At 33.5% G+C, this 17,856-nt stretch overlaps 1 protein-coding gene and 1 long non-coding RNA gene across 2 annotated transcripts in view; one reads left to right on the forward strand and one right to left on the reverse strand.

Moving 5' to 3' along the window:
• The window catches only part of LOC131164285 (uncharacterized), a 28,604-nt gene extending 13,210 nt beyond the window's left edge, over positions 1-15,394 (reverse strand). Inside the window, exons 1-3 of the mRNA XM_058121368.1 lie at positions 15,129-15,394; positions 14,809-14,898; positions 14,304-14,458 (exon numbers count right to left, since the gene is read on the reverse strand). Of these exons, the coding sequence (XP_057977351.1) occupies positions 14,304-14,458; positions 14,809-14,898; positions 15,129-15,233 (350 nt within the window). The 5' untranslated portion in view covers positions 15,234-15,394. The remainder of the gene's footprint in view (positions 1-14,303; positions 14,459-14,808; positions 14,899-15,128) is intronic.
• LOC131164286 (uncharacterized) lies at positions 14,748-15,508 on the forward strand. Its single transcript, XR_009139246.1, has 2 exons — positions 14,748-14,978; positions 15,102-15,508. It is a non-coding gene; the product is annotated as an uncharacterized LOC131164286 (long non-coding RNA).
• The last annotated feature ends 2,348 nt before the right edge of the window (positions 15,509-17,856 follow it).

Consider the following 17,856-nt stretch of genomic DNA (forward strand, 5'->3'; position numbering starts at 1 on the left):
TAAGTGATTACATTGAAAAATGTCATTTTACTTGCTTAAACTTTGAAAAAGTGTGGATTTTTGGTAGGCCACAAATCCGCATTGAAAACTTGTATTAGAAAACTTGAAGACTCTGGAAAATGCTCAAAAGTCACATCATAAGCATTCACTCCCATTTTTTATTAGAAAAACTTGAAAACACTTGAAATTCTTTTAAAATCCCTTTTGAGATAAAATTTTGGTTTCTTATGGAAAAACCATGAAACCCTATCATGAAATCAGCAGACTCAACCATACACTCCAAAGAGTGTTTAGACCCATAGACATTGCAAAATAAATGGCCTTTGGACAAGCTGGTCGACCATAGAACTATAGCCAATACCTGCTTTTCATGCTTAAGGGGCCAGTCAACCATCTGCATGTTCTTTTTGAAAAAAAAATGCAATTTTTTTTTATGTAAATTGAACAATTCTTTCATGGATTTAAATCATAACTTCATTCTACTATTCGTAGATGACAATATTCATTCATAAAAATGCTAAATTCATGCAAAAATACAGACATCAATAACTTCAACAAACACATACATGTTTCTATACAAGAACCACAACCAAAACTTGAAAAACTCAAGAAAAATGATAGAGGACTGACCTCATATGAATGCTGCAAGTGTTTGTTAAGTGAGAATACTCTCAAAAGTGCACACAATCCCAAAAACCTCAAGTGAAGAAGGCAAATGAATGGAACTCTCTTCAAACTCCTAAGAAAATTGATTTTTTCTCTAAACCATAAGGCACTCAAACCCCTTGTATTCTCTACAAACACTCTACCTTACCCCCACTTCAACGTGCCCAAAAAGTTTCCCGTAGGGGTCTATTTATAGACCACCCCAAAAGATGGAGGGAAACATCTCCTTGAATTTGAATTTCAGAAATTCAATTTAAACTAACAACCATCAACCAACAATTACCAACTACTCTTATTGTTGCCTAACATATGGCAACTGCTAGGACACTTGGGATATCCAAATCCATCAGCCAATCAAATGAAGACAACTCAACAATTTCAAAATTTACTAGATCAGTCAAGTGCTATCAGATGGCACCAAACCCGAGAAGGGAAGTAGGGCCAGTTGACCGCCAATAAATGGTCAGCCAACCGCCTATGCTACAAACTTCCTCTTTGATTTTTAGCTTAATCTCGCACATATTCAGCTAGGTTTTGTTATTTTATGAGGAAAAAAATGACTATTGACAACTGCCCCTCTTTTACCAACATTTTAGGATAAAATATTAGAAAAATATTGAGATATCCTTTTTTAACCACTCCTCAAAGAAACATATGTATTGAGCTACCCTTTTTTGTCCTAATCATAACTTGAACTGGAACGTAGTTGTTGCTATCAAATCTTTTCTTGAATTCCTTTATTTGCTCCATTGGTTATCTATTTTGAAATTTGCACCATTGATAACAATCTATTGAACACATGAACACATTATTTCTTTGGTCTTGTTTTGAAAAATGAATTGGAAAGGTTAAGTCCGTCAAAGATAAGTAAGGTAAAGTCATTGTTGATTGCATTGAAAACATTTTTGCTTGCCTTTATGATAAGAAATTAAAAATTCCAACTCTTAAGGATACTTTTAGCAAAGACAAACCTTAGAGCCTCAAAAACTGCCCTTAGCATCAATACTCATAAGACATTTTTGAAAACCTACCCAGGTGTTAGTTAAATCAACTCATCCAAAAAAAAAAACAATTATCTCAAGTCTTGGTTGACCTAAAATATTTGTCCTTCAAATCAAATAACAAGTTTCATTTCTTTGAGAAACCTAGATTTGTGACTGTTTGGGCCGACTACGTACCCCTTTTTCAATGGATCAAGTCCATCTGTAGTTCAGAATCAATTTTGGAAGATGAAACATTCAACATTGCTTCTCTCTTCTTCTTCATCTTCTTCTTCTTCTTTTTAACAAGCAAGGATCATCCTCCCCAAACATAAAGTCACACAAAACCAAAAAATTCAAAGAAAAGGGAGAAACTTTCATTTTTGTATCATTGAATAAATATTACATAGCCTTGTAAATAACAAAGTTGAAGGTACAACTCAAGACCTAAACATAAAATTTCTTTATTACATCGAAGTTGAAAGGTTGAGTAATTCTTCATTATCCATGTCAGCTAAGACCACAACTCCTCCTAAGAAAACTTTATTTATTACATAAGGCCCTTCATAGTTCAAAATAAATTTCCCTTCAAGATCATTTCTATTAGCTGGAATCTTCTTCAATACCAAATTACCTTCTTTGAAGTTTCAAGGTCGAACTTTCTTATTGTAAGTTGTGACAATACTTTTCTGATATAATTGACCATGATGTATAGCTTTCAACCTTTTCTCATCAATCCAATCTATTTTGTACCCACTCAGCTTCTATCATTTCAAATTCCATAAGAACTTAGAGAGATGATATCTCCACCTTCATTGGTACCACAACATCCAATATATACCAGAGAATATGAAGTGCCTTTGTTGAAGATTTGAAAATGTCTGATAGGCATACAATGCAAATGGCAACATCCCATGCCAATCTTTATAAGTAACTGTCATCTTCTCCAAAATCTTCTTGACATTCTTATTTGCTACTCTAACAGCTCCATTCGTCTTAGGAAGGTACATGGAAGAATTGTGGTATTGAATCTTAAACTACCGACACAAATCCTTCTTCATCTTATTTGTTAGATTTGTTACATTGTCTGAAATGATCTATTCTAGAAGATCATATATGTTGATTATTTCTTTCTTTAAGAACTTGACTACCACCTTTCTTCTGATGCTTGTATAAGATGCAGCCTTAACCCATTTTGTAAAGTAATCAATGGCCAGCCAAATAATGGTCATTTGATGCTTCAGGTGGAATTGATCCAATTATATCCATGCCCCCACATGAAAGCGGGCAAGGAGCTACCATGGAATGCTTTGGAATAGGTGGAGATTTCAGCTTATTTGCATATACTTGATATTGATAGCATCTTGTCACAAAATCCACACAATCAATTTCCATATTAGTCAATAATAACTAGCTCAAAAAGATTCTTTCTGCTAGCATGTGTCGTGGGTGAGTAGAGCATGACCCCCCATGAACTTTTCCATGATATGAGTTGCTTCTTTGGCATCACACATCTTAACAGAGTTATATTTGATCCTTTTTTATACAAAGTATCTCTACTAAGATAACATCCCAAGGATAACTTTCGAATAGTTTTTCTATCATTTTCATATGCATGTGAAGGATATTGCTGATTTTACAACCATTGCTTGATATCGTAGTACCAAGGTTTCCTTTCTACTTCTTCTTCGATAACCATACAACAATCTGGATCATTTTGTATATCCAAACTCAATGGTTGGATATTTTCTTTCTCTGTAATTCTGATCATAGAAGCTAGAGTCGCCAGAGCGTCTACAATCCGTTCTCTGTTCTCAATAAATGCTCAAAGGATATGAATCTGAATTGCTGAACAAGTTTCTCCATAAACTACTGATAAGAAATCAACGTCTTTTGTTTTCTATTCCCCCACTACTTGGCATATGATGAGAGTTGAATCTCCATACACTTCAAGATCTCAGAATCCCATTCCTAGTGCAGCTTTTATCCATTGGTACAGGGAAAAGTCAATTATACAACAATAGAAAACCGTTCTCCTATAGGTGATACCGACACTACCCCTAATCCATATCCATAAGTATTAACTCCACCATCAAAACACATTTTCCATCAGCATTCTTATTATTTCATAGCTAAGACATCTTCATCAAGAAAGCTCAAATTAGGCATTCCTTTCTCATCTATTGCACGATTGGCCAAATAGTGAACTACCATTTGCCCCTTGATTGCCTTAACTGAATTGTAAACAATATCGTATTCTAATAACATACTCCATTAAGCTATTCCTAATAATGCCGACTTCTCGAAGATGTATTTCAATGGGTCCATCCAAGATATTAGATAATTCATGTGATACAAATATACTGTCTCAAACTATGAATTGTCCAAGTTAAGGCACAACATGTTCTTCCCACTACTGAGTATCTGACTTCACATTGATTGAACTTCTTACTAAAATAATAGATTACTCTTTCTTTTATTTCTGTCTCATCATTCTGGTACAACATACATCCCACAAACTCGAACACATCTAAATAGAGGATCAATGGTTTCTGACCATTGGTGGCATCAACATTGGTAGATTCTTCAATATTCTTTAATCTCGTCAAAAGCTTGTTGACATTCATCGTTTCAAATACAAAAATTATCCTTCTTTAACAATCTGAAAATTGGCTCACATGTAGTAGTTAGCTAAGATATGAACCACGCAATGTAATTTAACCTTCCAAAAAATCCTCGTACTTGTTCCTGAGTAAAAGGAGGTTCCTACTTCTTTATAGCTAAAATTTTAGTTGGATCCACCACAATCCTTCTTTGACTTACAATAAATGCCAACATTCTACTTGATATTGTCCCAAAAGGGCATTTAGCTAGATTCGACCTCAGCTTATACTTTCTTAGTTTTTGGAACAACTTTTTCAACACTTCAAGATGTTCCTCATCTGTTTTTGTCTTTACAATCATCTCATCCACATATACTTCAATTTCTTTGTGCATCATGTCATGTAATAGCTTCACCATGGGTCTCTAGTAAGTTGCACCTGCATTCTTTAAATTAAAAGGCATTACTTTATATTAGAACTCACTCCACTGAGTAATGAATGTGATTTTTATTTTATCTCTTTTGCAATCTTGATCTGATTATATCTTGAGAAGTTATTCATGAATGAAAACAACTTGTATCAACCTATATTGTCCACCAACATGTCAATGTGGGATAATGGAAAATCATTCTTTAAGCTACCTTTGTTTAGATCATGATAATCAACACATATTTTTACTTTTCCATCTTTCTTGGAAACTGAAACAATGTCAGCTACCCATTCTAAATAGTTGCACATCTCTAAAATCCAACATCAAACTACTTCTTGACCTCTTCCTTGATTTTCACTTGTCATTCTAGATGCATCCTACTGAGCTTTTGTTACAAGTTTGCAATTAGGACAAACTAGTATCTAATGAGTCACCATGTATGTGTCTAAACTAGGCATGTCTTGATAAAACCATGAAATATATTCACGTGACAATTCCACCACTTATTGTCTCACTTGTGGATTCATCAAGGTTTTGAATTTCACTTCCTGTGAAGCATCCTCTGTTCCCAAATTCACAACTCCTATACCCCCTGCGTGTGGCTTGATCCGTTTATCTTCACACTCCAACATCCTTAAAAGCTCCTCTAATGGTTCTAATTCCTCATCTCCTTCACTAAGGTTTGGAAAAACATTTTCACTGCTGTCAACAACATTCTCAAAGCTTAAGATAGATTTACCGCAGGGATAAAATAAACTAACTCTAAAAAGACAAAGCAAGGAAACAAGGGATGAAAAAAAAAAGTATGATAAGTCTACTAGTGAATTGTCTATCTTTGGCCACAGGTCAAACCAAAGATAGATTTTTGTTTAGCAAATTATGCATAAATGGGCAGGACCTCAGCGGTCTAATTATCAAGCAATCTTGGTACAAATTCAGAAACATCCAGATGATAAACTATGTTAATGGACATCTGGTTTTGAACAACTCTACCAACTTGATCTCTTCTTCAAGAACCGTCTCCTGTCTGTGATGCAACACACATTATGGCTTTAGAAATGTATAGCAAATATAAGGAATTACTAGTCTTGGCTTATATGGAGTCCTTCCTTCAATTTTGGACAACTTTCTTTCCTTGTAAAGGATGAATACTTTTGTCTTGTCTTTCTTAGTTGGCTGAAAACCCAAACCAAAAATATTTTTGTGACTTTTCAACTCAATTGATTTTGTTATTCCTTGCAAATGTTTTCCCAATCCTTTCCCGAATTCATATTCCTACTTCAACATCTACCTTGCAGTCATCATACTGACTTCTATGAATTTTGGTTTGGGACCCAACACACTTTCTCCACCAAAAGCTGGAGACATCATTTTTGCTATATTCAAAGGAGAATATGTTGAAAAACCTTCAACTCCAATTTAGGGCACTACTCCATTTTTTTTTTTCCAATTCTTTCTTTATCTTCACAATAATCAGGTGATCTCTGGAAACAAACTTTAACCTATGCTGCAACGATGATGGCATTGCCCCAACTGTGTGGATCTATGGCCTTTCTAGTGACATGTTGAATGAAGGTGCAATCTCTAACACTTGGTATACTATCTTAAAGGTATAAAGGTCAATTTCAATGTTTAAATCAATCTCCCCTACGATTTCCCTCCTGGTCCCATCGAAAGCTCTAACTATTAAGTTGTTTTTCCTCATTGACAATTTGTCAATTCCCAACTTCACAAATGTGAAGTATGGACATACATTCAGGGCTGATCCATTGTCGACTAACACCCGTGCTATGATCATCTAACCATGCTTCACAACTATACGTAAAGGACTCACATGTCTTCTTCCTTCAACTAAAATTTAGTCATCAATGTATGCTCTCTTGTTGACTATCAATATAGAATCGACTAAGTCCTCAAATTGTTCAACTAGTACATTTTATGGCATATGCGCCTCATTCAAAACTTTCAACAAAGCATTTCTAAGACCTTCAAAAGCTGTCAGCAAGTTGAGTATGGAAATTTTAGCAAGAGTCTTATTCAACTGTTCCACAATGCTATAGTCTCTAACCTTGAGTTGTAGCAATTTTACTACCTCCTCAACACTAATTTCTTCGCTCTTTTCTTTGTCAAGCTCCTCTCTTTTTCCTCACAAAAATTGTGTCATTACCCTTCCTCCTTATTTTCAGCTCTTCCAAAGTGTAGCAATGTCCACTCCTTGTCATTCTCCCAACACTAGATAGATTAACTATATTAGCCTCATCAGTTGAATTCATTACTTCTAATTCATACTTCCAAGGCACAGCTTGATTGGAAGAATATAAAAATGACATAGGTGGTTTGATGGTCAACATTGGATGGGATGTTGTATGGTATTGGATGTACACTGGTGTGCAAGTGATGGAAATGGATGGTGCGGATTGATTTACAGCATGGACTTCACAAACTTCAAGAGCATTAATCGACATATTTACATATGATTAGTCAAACGGTTGGTTTTGATGTTCGGATTTGAACAATCTCCAACAAGTTGGAATTTCAAATATTTGCATCAATTAGGTCTTGGACTCTAGGTTTAAGAGCTAAGCAAGCATTGGTAGCATAACCAAAAGCATTCATATGATATTCACATACAACATTAGGATTATGAAACCTCATAATCTGCCCTAGTTTCAAAGGCACAGGGATAATCTTCCCTTCAGATACCAATTGATGGTATAAATCAACCAAAGGAATAGGTAATGTAGTGAATTCTCTCCTAGGTCTGGGATTAGGATTAGTCTAGCTTGGATCTGTGTTTGGTGAAATTGGCATGTTGGCCTATGAGCTGATAACCAGTTAAGTGGTGTAAGTACAAACAACTAGGGTTGTGTTTTGATTTGGTGCCATATCTTGAGATACAACACTAACTTCTCCCTCCTTTTCTTTCTTGACAAAGATCTTCTTAGTTGTAACCTGCTCAATTGTCTTCGAAGTAGTGTAATCAATGAGCTTTCTTGACTTAAGACCATTTTCATCCTTTCACCAATAGCTATCACTATTGCAAAATTGGATAAACTCTATGGAATCAATTTGTCATAATACATCCCTTTCAATATGCCCACGAAGGTGTCAAACAATGGTAGATTGACCTGAGCAGCAGGCTCCTTCCACCTCTATGCATAATTTTTGAAACTTTCTAACTCTTTCTTCTCCGTGTTTTAAAGACTCAACTAATCTATAACAATATCAGCATTGAATTGATACTACTTCAAGAATAATTTTGCCAAATCCCTCCCTTTCTGAACTTTGCTTCTATCTAATGAAGCATACCATTTAAGTGTTGGTCCAGTCAAGCTTTCATGGAACACATGCATAAGTAACTTTTGATTCTTCGCATATGGTGACATTTTCCTTGTATATATTTGAAGATGGATTTTTGGACAACCCATACCAATGTACTTGTTGAAGCCAAGAACCTTGAACTTCTCTCATAAAACCACATTTGCAAAGAGAGAAAGATCTTCAAAGCCCCCAACACCCCCATCTTGTATTCCTTGGATTGACCTTAGTTGTTCTTCAATATATGTCATGTGATCCTTATCTCTTCCTCCTCCTTTGATTTAGTGGACTTAGCTAGTTAAGTACTGGCTCCCTGTCCAGTTATATTAACGAACTAGTTCTTCGGAAACTAATGGTGCAATTGATGGTTGAGCTTCATAAACTCATGGTGCCTTTTTCTTTTTATGAGTTGGACTAGATCTGCTACAGATTTTTCCAAAGCCTCATCCTTTTGTCAAATGGAAACTCTTCATTCTAACTGGATTCTGGTAACTTAATGTTTTGTGACCGAGCTCTAGTAATGATTGGGTCACAAATCATTTGATAATTTTTCTTTCTTCACGGAATTTTGATAACCTCATGAGTATATGACATAAATTAAGACATACACAAGGAGAAAAGAACTATATAAAACAAACACACAAAACACACAAAATAAAATTGCATATTAATACAACATGCCGAGTGAATCCTAGTTTTTCACAGTCCATGCAAGGGTATGTAAATCCGGCAAGGAACATGCTACTTTATTTCATGCAATTCAAAATTACATTACTAAACTTTAAAAAGAGGCAAACAACATCGATTTTATCACATTCCACAAGTACAAGTAGATAGTCTACTCATTAAAGGGGAGAGATCTTGCATTTTCCTCCTCATCATATACATCATTTGCCTTTTTGAAGTAGGCTAAAACAAAAGACATTACATCACACAAATCAACAGACTTTTGTGGTTAACAGCATCTCGAACCATGGGATATAGTGCTTGAGCTGATCTACTTGTCTACTGAAAGATAGGGTTCAAAGCTAGGAGCCTTCCCTACATAGCATGAAAGGCGGTATGATGGTCTGCAACTTGTCCTATGATTCTTCCTCAAACGCCAATAACTATGAGAACTACTTCTCCTTATGCATTATGATACACTTTAATTCCTAAAGATGCTTTTGTTAGGTTGTAATCTCTTCTTGCTGCCCATGCACTTGTACCTTAAACTCCCATGGTTTGACTCAATCTCTTGGTTCATAACTAAAAGACGTCGCACCTAACTCTCTGAGTTCTCTACTTGTGTTGTCTTCTTTGTCAATTTAGTCTTCTCAACTTCCAGTTCTATCTTCTGCTTTTTCAGATCTTGATTTTCCTCGGTCAACTCATTTACCTCAGCTTGAAGTTCTGTCTTAGCTGCCTTATACTTCAGTTTCTTCTCCACAGCTTCTTCCAACCCTTCTCTCTGTCATCAATAAGCATATCCAGCTCAAAGACTTGAGCCTCAAGTTCTCCCCTTCTTCCACTTCCTTCCTCAAAATGTCAGCTAGTTTTCTCTTTGAATCCTTCAACCTCATGACTTATCCCACCCACTTTTGATGGTAGAACTATTGTTTAACCCAAAATTCTCTATAATAGTCCTCCAACTCATTGGGATGAGGCATAAGTCTATCAGGTCCCTAAGTAAGTAGAACCTATAGCCCTTCCTTCTATTCAGATGCCAAGTCGGATATCTCAATGAAGTGCGAGTAGTACTTCTTCCTTCTCTAGAATCCTAGGACTTAACCAAACCCTCTTAGTCTGCTGAATCAACTGATTGGCTACATCATCTTTGTACTAATATTAAAACTGATGAAGTCCCACGATCCTAGGTATAAACCAAAAGTGGTCAAGCTAACGAAGAGCTAAGATGGGTGGTAGTTGATACACCCCCTAGCTCCAAAGAGTGGAACCCAAGAAAAGGCTCCACATCTCAACATCATAGATCGAGTAGGCATCCACTTGACAAACCATCTGACTATCTCCCCCTTCAAACTCTTGAGCACTATAGCTATATCAACTTTCTAATGCCTAGCACAATCCAGCAAAGGATTCCTTCCCTCCATGAATGCACTCCTAAATAGATAAGGTGCCACATGCCCAAAGAACCAAACATATAACAACCGTGTGCAACAAACTAGTCACTCTTTCCCCTTCTCTTGGCAGAAGTTGGGAGAGGAAGGTGTCTCTACAATGATGTCAGGAACTAATGCTTGCCCTAATGCTCCATCTCAAAAAACACCATAGTAGCTCCATGGTCAACAATGTGTGCAGCCTAAAGGAGTAAGACAAGGCCATACACTGCCAAAGCCAAAAGCTAAAGTCTAAACTTGGGGTCTGGATAACTCTAATGTCATTCCTCAGTCGCTCCCTTCTTCTAAACCTTCCTAGCCAGCTCCTTACCTTTGCCTCTCATGGCTCTGATCAAGGCTCAAATCAGGTCAATGTCTGGATCAAGTTAAAGACTTGGTCCTAAGTTGATTTCAATGTTTACAGCAACTCCTCACATAACTCAATGAATGGAACCACGTCACTTGATCCGAATGTGAAGTATTTATATATGGGATCCCAAGCTAGATCATAAAAGCAAGAACCTTCCAATCAAAATCAACTCACAGCATATCCATACTACGGCCATAATCAACTATGAACTTCCTTTGATCATCTTCAGAAAAGCAATTCCAACAATTCAGAACTCCATTAATGTCTTGTTTCTTCACTCAAAACCTCATTATATCTAGTAGAGTGCTCTAATAATCTGATGGGACAACATCTCTCTTAACTGCATTTTGCCTCTCTAAACAGCATGTCTCCTTTATAATTCTAATTGGTCTCATCGGCATGTTATATACCTTTGCAATTCAATTCTAACATAAATAAGGGCAAATGCATGCCATGAAATGTTAGTATGCTCCCAAGGATCATGTCAATGGCTCCATGTGTCTTAACATGTTGTTTTCTTCCAAATACCAGGTAAGACTCTATCTTAAGGTATAAGATAAAGTTTTCTAAAACATGGTTAGATTATACAAATCACGCAACTTCTAGAGGCTCTCGAATTTTCTTCAAGAACAAGAAACCAAGTGAAAGAATTTTCATGAGACCTATACGAAGGACTAAACCCCAAAAAGGCCTCACTAATACAACCTATAGGGATAGGAGTCTGGGTATAGAACTCGTACAGTGTAGTGTAAATGTGTGAATTGGAGCACTTATGATATGCAAAAAAAGCATGAACATGGTAAAGCATACAAAACATGGTGTATCAACACTTTCTAACAACATACACAACATAAACACAAGGAGAACACATATAATCATAGACACACACATAACCAAACACAAACAATGACACAAGAGGCGGTTTCACTCTCAAAAGTCCTCAACAGAGTCACTAAAGTTGTCAACATTGAGCTCAAGTGGCCCATTTTGATTGCCAACCTATTTGGTGACTGTTTAAAAATTAAGCAAAGACGATCAAATTATTGATTCTATGACTTACCAATTTGTTTTAGAAAATGGAATTGCCATTTCATTTTAATTTTTAAAAGGTAAAATAACAAAAAACCTTTTGAAAATATATTAGCTCTGGGAGCACCATTATGAATAAGGAAAGTAGTCCTTAAATTTCCATTAAATGTAATTTAAAAACCTAGCACCCTGTAATACTCATTCCAAGAATAGTTACCTTACTTACCTTGTGTGTGTGTGTCTCTTCCATTTTGAAAATCAAATTTTCAGAGAAAAAATCCATTTTTAAAATAAAGAAACAAGTTGTAGCAATGGTCAGTCAATCATGTGCAGAAAACAATCAACCACTTGCTACAATTCTTCCTTACTTTGTTTCCTTTTTTTATATAAATTTTTTAAACCTTAAACCTCTTTTGAAATGGCTTTTGCAGAAATTATGCAAAGGACTTAACCTAATGAGAACTCTACTATTTTATATCTTTTCAAAACAAACACACATTCATGCATAAAAGAAAGAATAGAAATGAAAATGAAAAAAAAAATGGAAAAGAAGAGAATTTTATGTTTTTAGTTGTTATGGTTGAATCTATATGTGTAGATTGCCTACATATCCTCCAGAGAGGAATCAAGTCATTAGTAGTTCTTCAAAACATTTTTCAAATTTGAAAAGCATTTTGAAAAATCTTTTCAAAAATCTCTAAAATCACTTGGAATTCCTTGAAAACACTTTAAGTTGTGATTGAAAAATCTTTATTTTCATCTTAAAATTCTGAATTTCCGAAGAATTCTCTGCAAAAACAAATGTTTGAAATCAAGTTTAAATTTGAAAATGCAACATTCTTCCACCCTCAAGCCACTTCTTAGGTGATTACTTTGAAAATTTTCATTTTACTTGCTTAAACTCTGAAAAAGTATGATTTTTTTGCAAGAGAACCACAAAACCTGCCTTGAAAACTCATTTTAGAAAACTTGAAGACTCTAGAGAATGCTCAAAAGCCACATCATGAGCATTCACTCCAAGTTTTGGTTTGAAAACTTGAAAACACTTGAAATCCTTTGAAAACCTCTTTTGAGATGAAATTTTAGTTTTATATGGAAAAACCATAAAACCCTATCATTAGATTGGCATTCAAACTCAACCATACCCTCCAAAAAGTGTTTAGATCCATAAACATAGCAAAAAAAAATCCAAGAAAGTTTAGAGAAAATGGCCAAATAAATGGCCTCTAGACAGACTCGTTGATCGCCTGCAAAGGCCAATCGACTGTCGACTTGTACTTGTAGCCTACAGCTACTTTTCAAATGCCCAAGGGACTAATTGACCGTACTACAGACAGGTCAACCATCAGCATATTCTTCTTGAAAATAATGCAATTTTTTACATGAATATGAATAACTCTCTCATGGATTTAAATAATAATTTCATTTCAACATTCCTAAATGACACAATTCATTCACAGAAATGCAAAACTCATGCAAAAATACAAACCTAACAACTTATATAAATGCATAAATGATTTCAATGCAAGAATCGCAACCAAAACTTGAAAAACACAAGAAAAAAATTAGAGGATTGACATTACATGAATGCTGCAAGTGTATGTTAAGTGGGGATACTCTCAAGGCATCATAATTTGAATTGTTTTATTGATTTAGAATTTACCTACATGTTTTTGTGGCTTTAAATAAAATCATTCTCTAGATTTTGATTAATTTATGGTTTTTCGAGAATTTAAAAAAAGAAAAAAAATTAACAAGTTAGTGTAAGTTTTAGGGTTCGCGAACTTGTAACAAGTTTGTGTGTTACCAACTTTTGATTGAGAACTTGTTAATCTTTTTAAGAAAAGCTTTTTATTTGTAGTTCTTTTCAAATCATTTTAGGCTAGATTTAAATTTTGAAGCCATATTTTGATGGGATGTCTTCAAAATCAAATTTAGGAGGGCCAAAAAATCTTGAAAATTTTCAATTTCAATATGGGAGGAGGTGTTTTGACTTTTTATTCTTTTAGAATTTTAATTTTTTAAGTATTTTTATTGAATTCAAATGGAATGATTCCTAGTTAATATGGAAAATCATTCAAGTGGATTACAGTTTTATTCTTTCTTTTTTTTCCCATTTACATAATATTTTACAATGAAGAAGCAAATCAAGCAATCTATGAGTTGTTGATTCAATTAAAAAGGGGACAATGCACCAGGTATGCATTTTTTGCACTTGACACTTGGTCCATTATGCGCTTCATGTACTTCACATAATGTGATGTTGCCTGAGGCATAGTGCTTTTAACTGTGGCATATCAGACATAAAATTAACTTTACTTGCAGAATTTCTTTGTTTTTTTAAAGATCATTATGGTGTGGCTAATGAAAGTAGCTTTAGACTCTAGGGTGTAGACAAGCATGAATTTTGCCATGCACATTTGCATCCTAGTTTTTTAATTTGAATATCAGCAGCATTCATGAACTTCTTTTCTAAAAATAAAAGGACTTTTTGAACCTCGATCAATAGCAACTATCTCAAGAGGATGGGAAGTTCAAATAATTTAAAACAAAGAATTAATTTTAAGTAAAAGTTTCTCCATACTCCTCTGTTGTATCTCACAAAATGCTACAAGTGGACCATTCTTAACACGATACAGCATCAATAATTAATAATTAGCCAGGATATATCCTTAAATTTATTCATTATGCATCAAATTCAAAGGAAAACTATTAAACAAATTGATGTTGACTAATCCTTAGATTTACCCATTATGCATCTAATTCAAAGCAACAATAAACAAATTGATGTAAGAAAGCTGATAAACATACTTGAGGAGGAGTTGCATATCAGGCCCAGGATACCGGATTTCAATAGTACTAGAGCGCCCAGGTACAGAAAATGTGTTCAAGCAATCGACAAAGAGGCCCAAGCTCACTCCAAACCTAGGGCGTCCTTCTGCACTGTATTCATACCGAATGAAAAGCTACAAATATAATCAAAATTCAACTTAGTCATTTAGTCCTTTTGCAAAAAATAAAGGGAAACAGTGTATTCTCCATTTGGTCACCAAGAAAATGAGAGGAATAAAGCAAGAAAGAGAAGTAAACGTTCCACTTTAAAATTTTTTCTTAGCTTTCTAGAAATGAGAAAACAATATATGCCAAACTTTTAAGTTTTAACCAAACTCAGTTCAGAAGAGTGTTTAGTTTTCTTGGGTCCCAAAGGATTTAAAATTTGAGACCATAATTTTTTCCTCTTTTCCTTTTCCTCAGGTTTTCCCGGCAACCAAACAGACCGTTTAAGATATTTACAAAGATGCGTTCAGATCAATGCCTCTCGCTGAAGATAAACTTTGGCCTGCAGACAACCGGTCTCCTCGATGATCAACACGACCCCGTGTTCTGACAATTCCACCACCGCGTCCTGAATGTAACAGTTTAAGTCATATAAACCCTAGGTAGCCGGAGAAGCGAAAGTTCCGAGGAGATAGCATTCGCTCCTCGGTAAATGAAAGAAAAATATAAAAGAAAACTCTTTAATCTAGTTCAAGTGGCTTAAAAAGGATGAGTATCGTCGTAAAATATCAATCAGTTTCTTTCTTTTTTTGTTTCCTGGTAACCGAACAGGGGTGAAGGCAAAGAGAGGGGACAAACCTGATGGCGCTTCCACCGGACGGAGCTGAGGGCGTCGACCATGCCTTGGACGTTGTCGAGCTGACACACCAGATCGGCGGCTTCCGGCTCCACCGTCGAGCTCATTTTCCCCCTTCCCGCCAAAATCCTTTCCAGCGCTTCCCAGTTACCGAATACTTTATGGTTCACTCTCTGGGCACTCCATGCTTGTAAGCTCCGTCAACGGCCCTGATCTTGCCTCCTCATCATCATCAGTCTGATCGCCGCGTTTATTTTTAAAATTAATTAACTATTGTTTATTTATACAATAGTTATATTTATGGATGTTTCATTCACTCACAAAATATCACCAAGCACAACATTTATTTAACGACATAAATGAAATGATATTTTTATTCTAATTTTTTTTATTTTATGAGTTAAAAGGTGAAAAAGAGAGAATGAAATTGTCATTTTAATGAAAAAATTAAGATATAAATTTATTATTTGATATATAAAAGAGTAAATATAGAGTATCAATAATATTTTTCAAAATATCACCCTATATTTGCATAACTATCATATTGTATTGATACATATATATTTTATAATGTCAATGATAACTATTGCATATGAAATATAGTGTATAATATTTTTTTTAAGTTAAATTTAAAAAATTGTATCTTATATATTTATTAATTTTAATTAAGATAAATATGATTATAAAAAATATTATTTGTCTAATCAACATATCTAGAGGTGGAAAATGTGTTGACTAGGGTTGTTCAAAAATATTTGAAAATCAATCATATTCAAAAATTTAATCTAATCCAAATCAAAAATTCGATTAATTGATTTGTTTGATTCAATTTCGGTTCATACTTTTTGTAATTTCGATCTTGATTTTTAACTTCATGAATTGGTTGTTACCTTAATCGAACCAATATATGTATTTATTTGCAATATATATTATTATATTATATGTTACTATAAAATAATATATAAATATATATATATATATATATAAGATATCTTAAAGTTACAAAATTGTATGCACTAAATGTTTTTTGAGTGATTAATTTATATAAATAAAGTGTAAATGCACAAACAAAATCAAAATTCAAATAAAAATATAATTTTTCTTTAAAAAAATTATAATGGCTTTAAAATCAGTTCGAATTGGATAATCAAAATGAAACATAGTTAACTAAAGCATTTGGATCGGATTAGATTCACGAAAAACACCAAATTGAAAATTTCAGTATGGTTTGGTTTATAAAGGTTTGGTTTGATTACATGAACACAATGGTTTTTTCACTTTTTTTGACCCCTCTCTCTCTCTCTCTCTCTCTCTCAAGGCCCATACCTTCCATTTCCATACAAGTGACCCCCAACCTATTGCTATGTCACTTGTCAGTAGGGTTTTTTCATTTTGTTTTACTTTTTTCCCCTTTTTCCTTCTCTTTCTCTCTCTAGCCAAACTAAGTTCAGTTTTTTCCCCTTTTATTCTTTTTTTTTAATATATTAAATAATACATTTTCTAAAAAAATATTTTCCGAAATAACTTTGACATAATCTCGCTACTTTGAGTAGCAAAATTTAGGCAAATCTCGCTATTTGAAGTAGTGAGATTTGTCACGTGTCATTTCCATAAAAAATATTAATAATTTATCTTTTTTAAATATGATAAATTGGGAAATATATTATTATGCATAATAAATTATTTCTTGATTTATTACGCAGAACGATTTATTACGCATAATAATTTTTAAAAAATATATATTTATATATTAAATATAAAGATAAATATATATATTTTTGAACAAATCTCAAAAATTTTAAATATATATTTTTATATTTAGAGTCAAAATAATAAATTAACAAAATGTGAAGAGAATTATTTAGAGTTTGAAATGGTTTTTATTTACCGTCCCGCGACAAATCCCTAAAACCGTCACCGGTTTTCTCTCCTCTCCAGAAAATCATCACCGATTTTTCTCCTTTCTCATCCGAAAATCTATTTTTTCCAAATTTTTTTTATTTATTATATTTTCTGGGTATTTACTTCCAATTTTATACCTTTTTTATATGTATATTCAAAATATTTAAAAAAAAAAGCTAAATTTTTATAACTTTTTAAAATTTTAAATATTATAAATAAAAAATATCTTCCACAACTAAGCGAGTTTTTTTCTCATCTCTTATAATAAAGATAATTCATCTTTACTTTGAATAATAAATGTATACATAATTATCATATCTTAATCTTCTCTCATTTTTTTTTTTATTAATTAAACAAAACAATAAGTGGAAACACCTAAGAAGTAGTCTTAGAAAGAGTATCCCACATAATTAGAATCCACAAATAAATACATTAATTATACAAATCTTTGACTTAAGAATATTTAACCTCAAAAAAGTCAACACACTTTTTTTTTTTTTGTCTCTTAAAATGAATCAATTTTTTACTTTGATTTTTTCTATTCATCGATCATAAAAAATCAGTTAATAATTAAAATAAAAAATTATATTTGGGAATTTGAATTTCAAATATAAATTTGGGTAAAATTATAAAAAAATATTTATTTTTTGTACAAATACATAAAAATCATATTCATAATTTAAATTTCAAACTCTAAATATATATTATTATTTTTAAACATTTTTTAAAAATAAATAATATTTTTGAACGTTATATTTTCTGTCCCTTTAACAAACTGTCAGTGCATATATATATATATATATAAATTTTAGGTACAATTAAAATTGG

Source organism: Malania oleifera, chromosome 9 (genome assembly GCF_029873635.1).
Source record: "Malania oleifera isolate guangnan ecotype guangnan chromosome 9, ASM2987363v1, whole genome shotgun sequence".
NCBI classification, from domain to species: Eukaryota; Viridiplantae; Streptophyta; class Magnoliopsida; order Santalales; family Ximeniaceae; genus Malania; species Malania oleifera.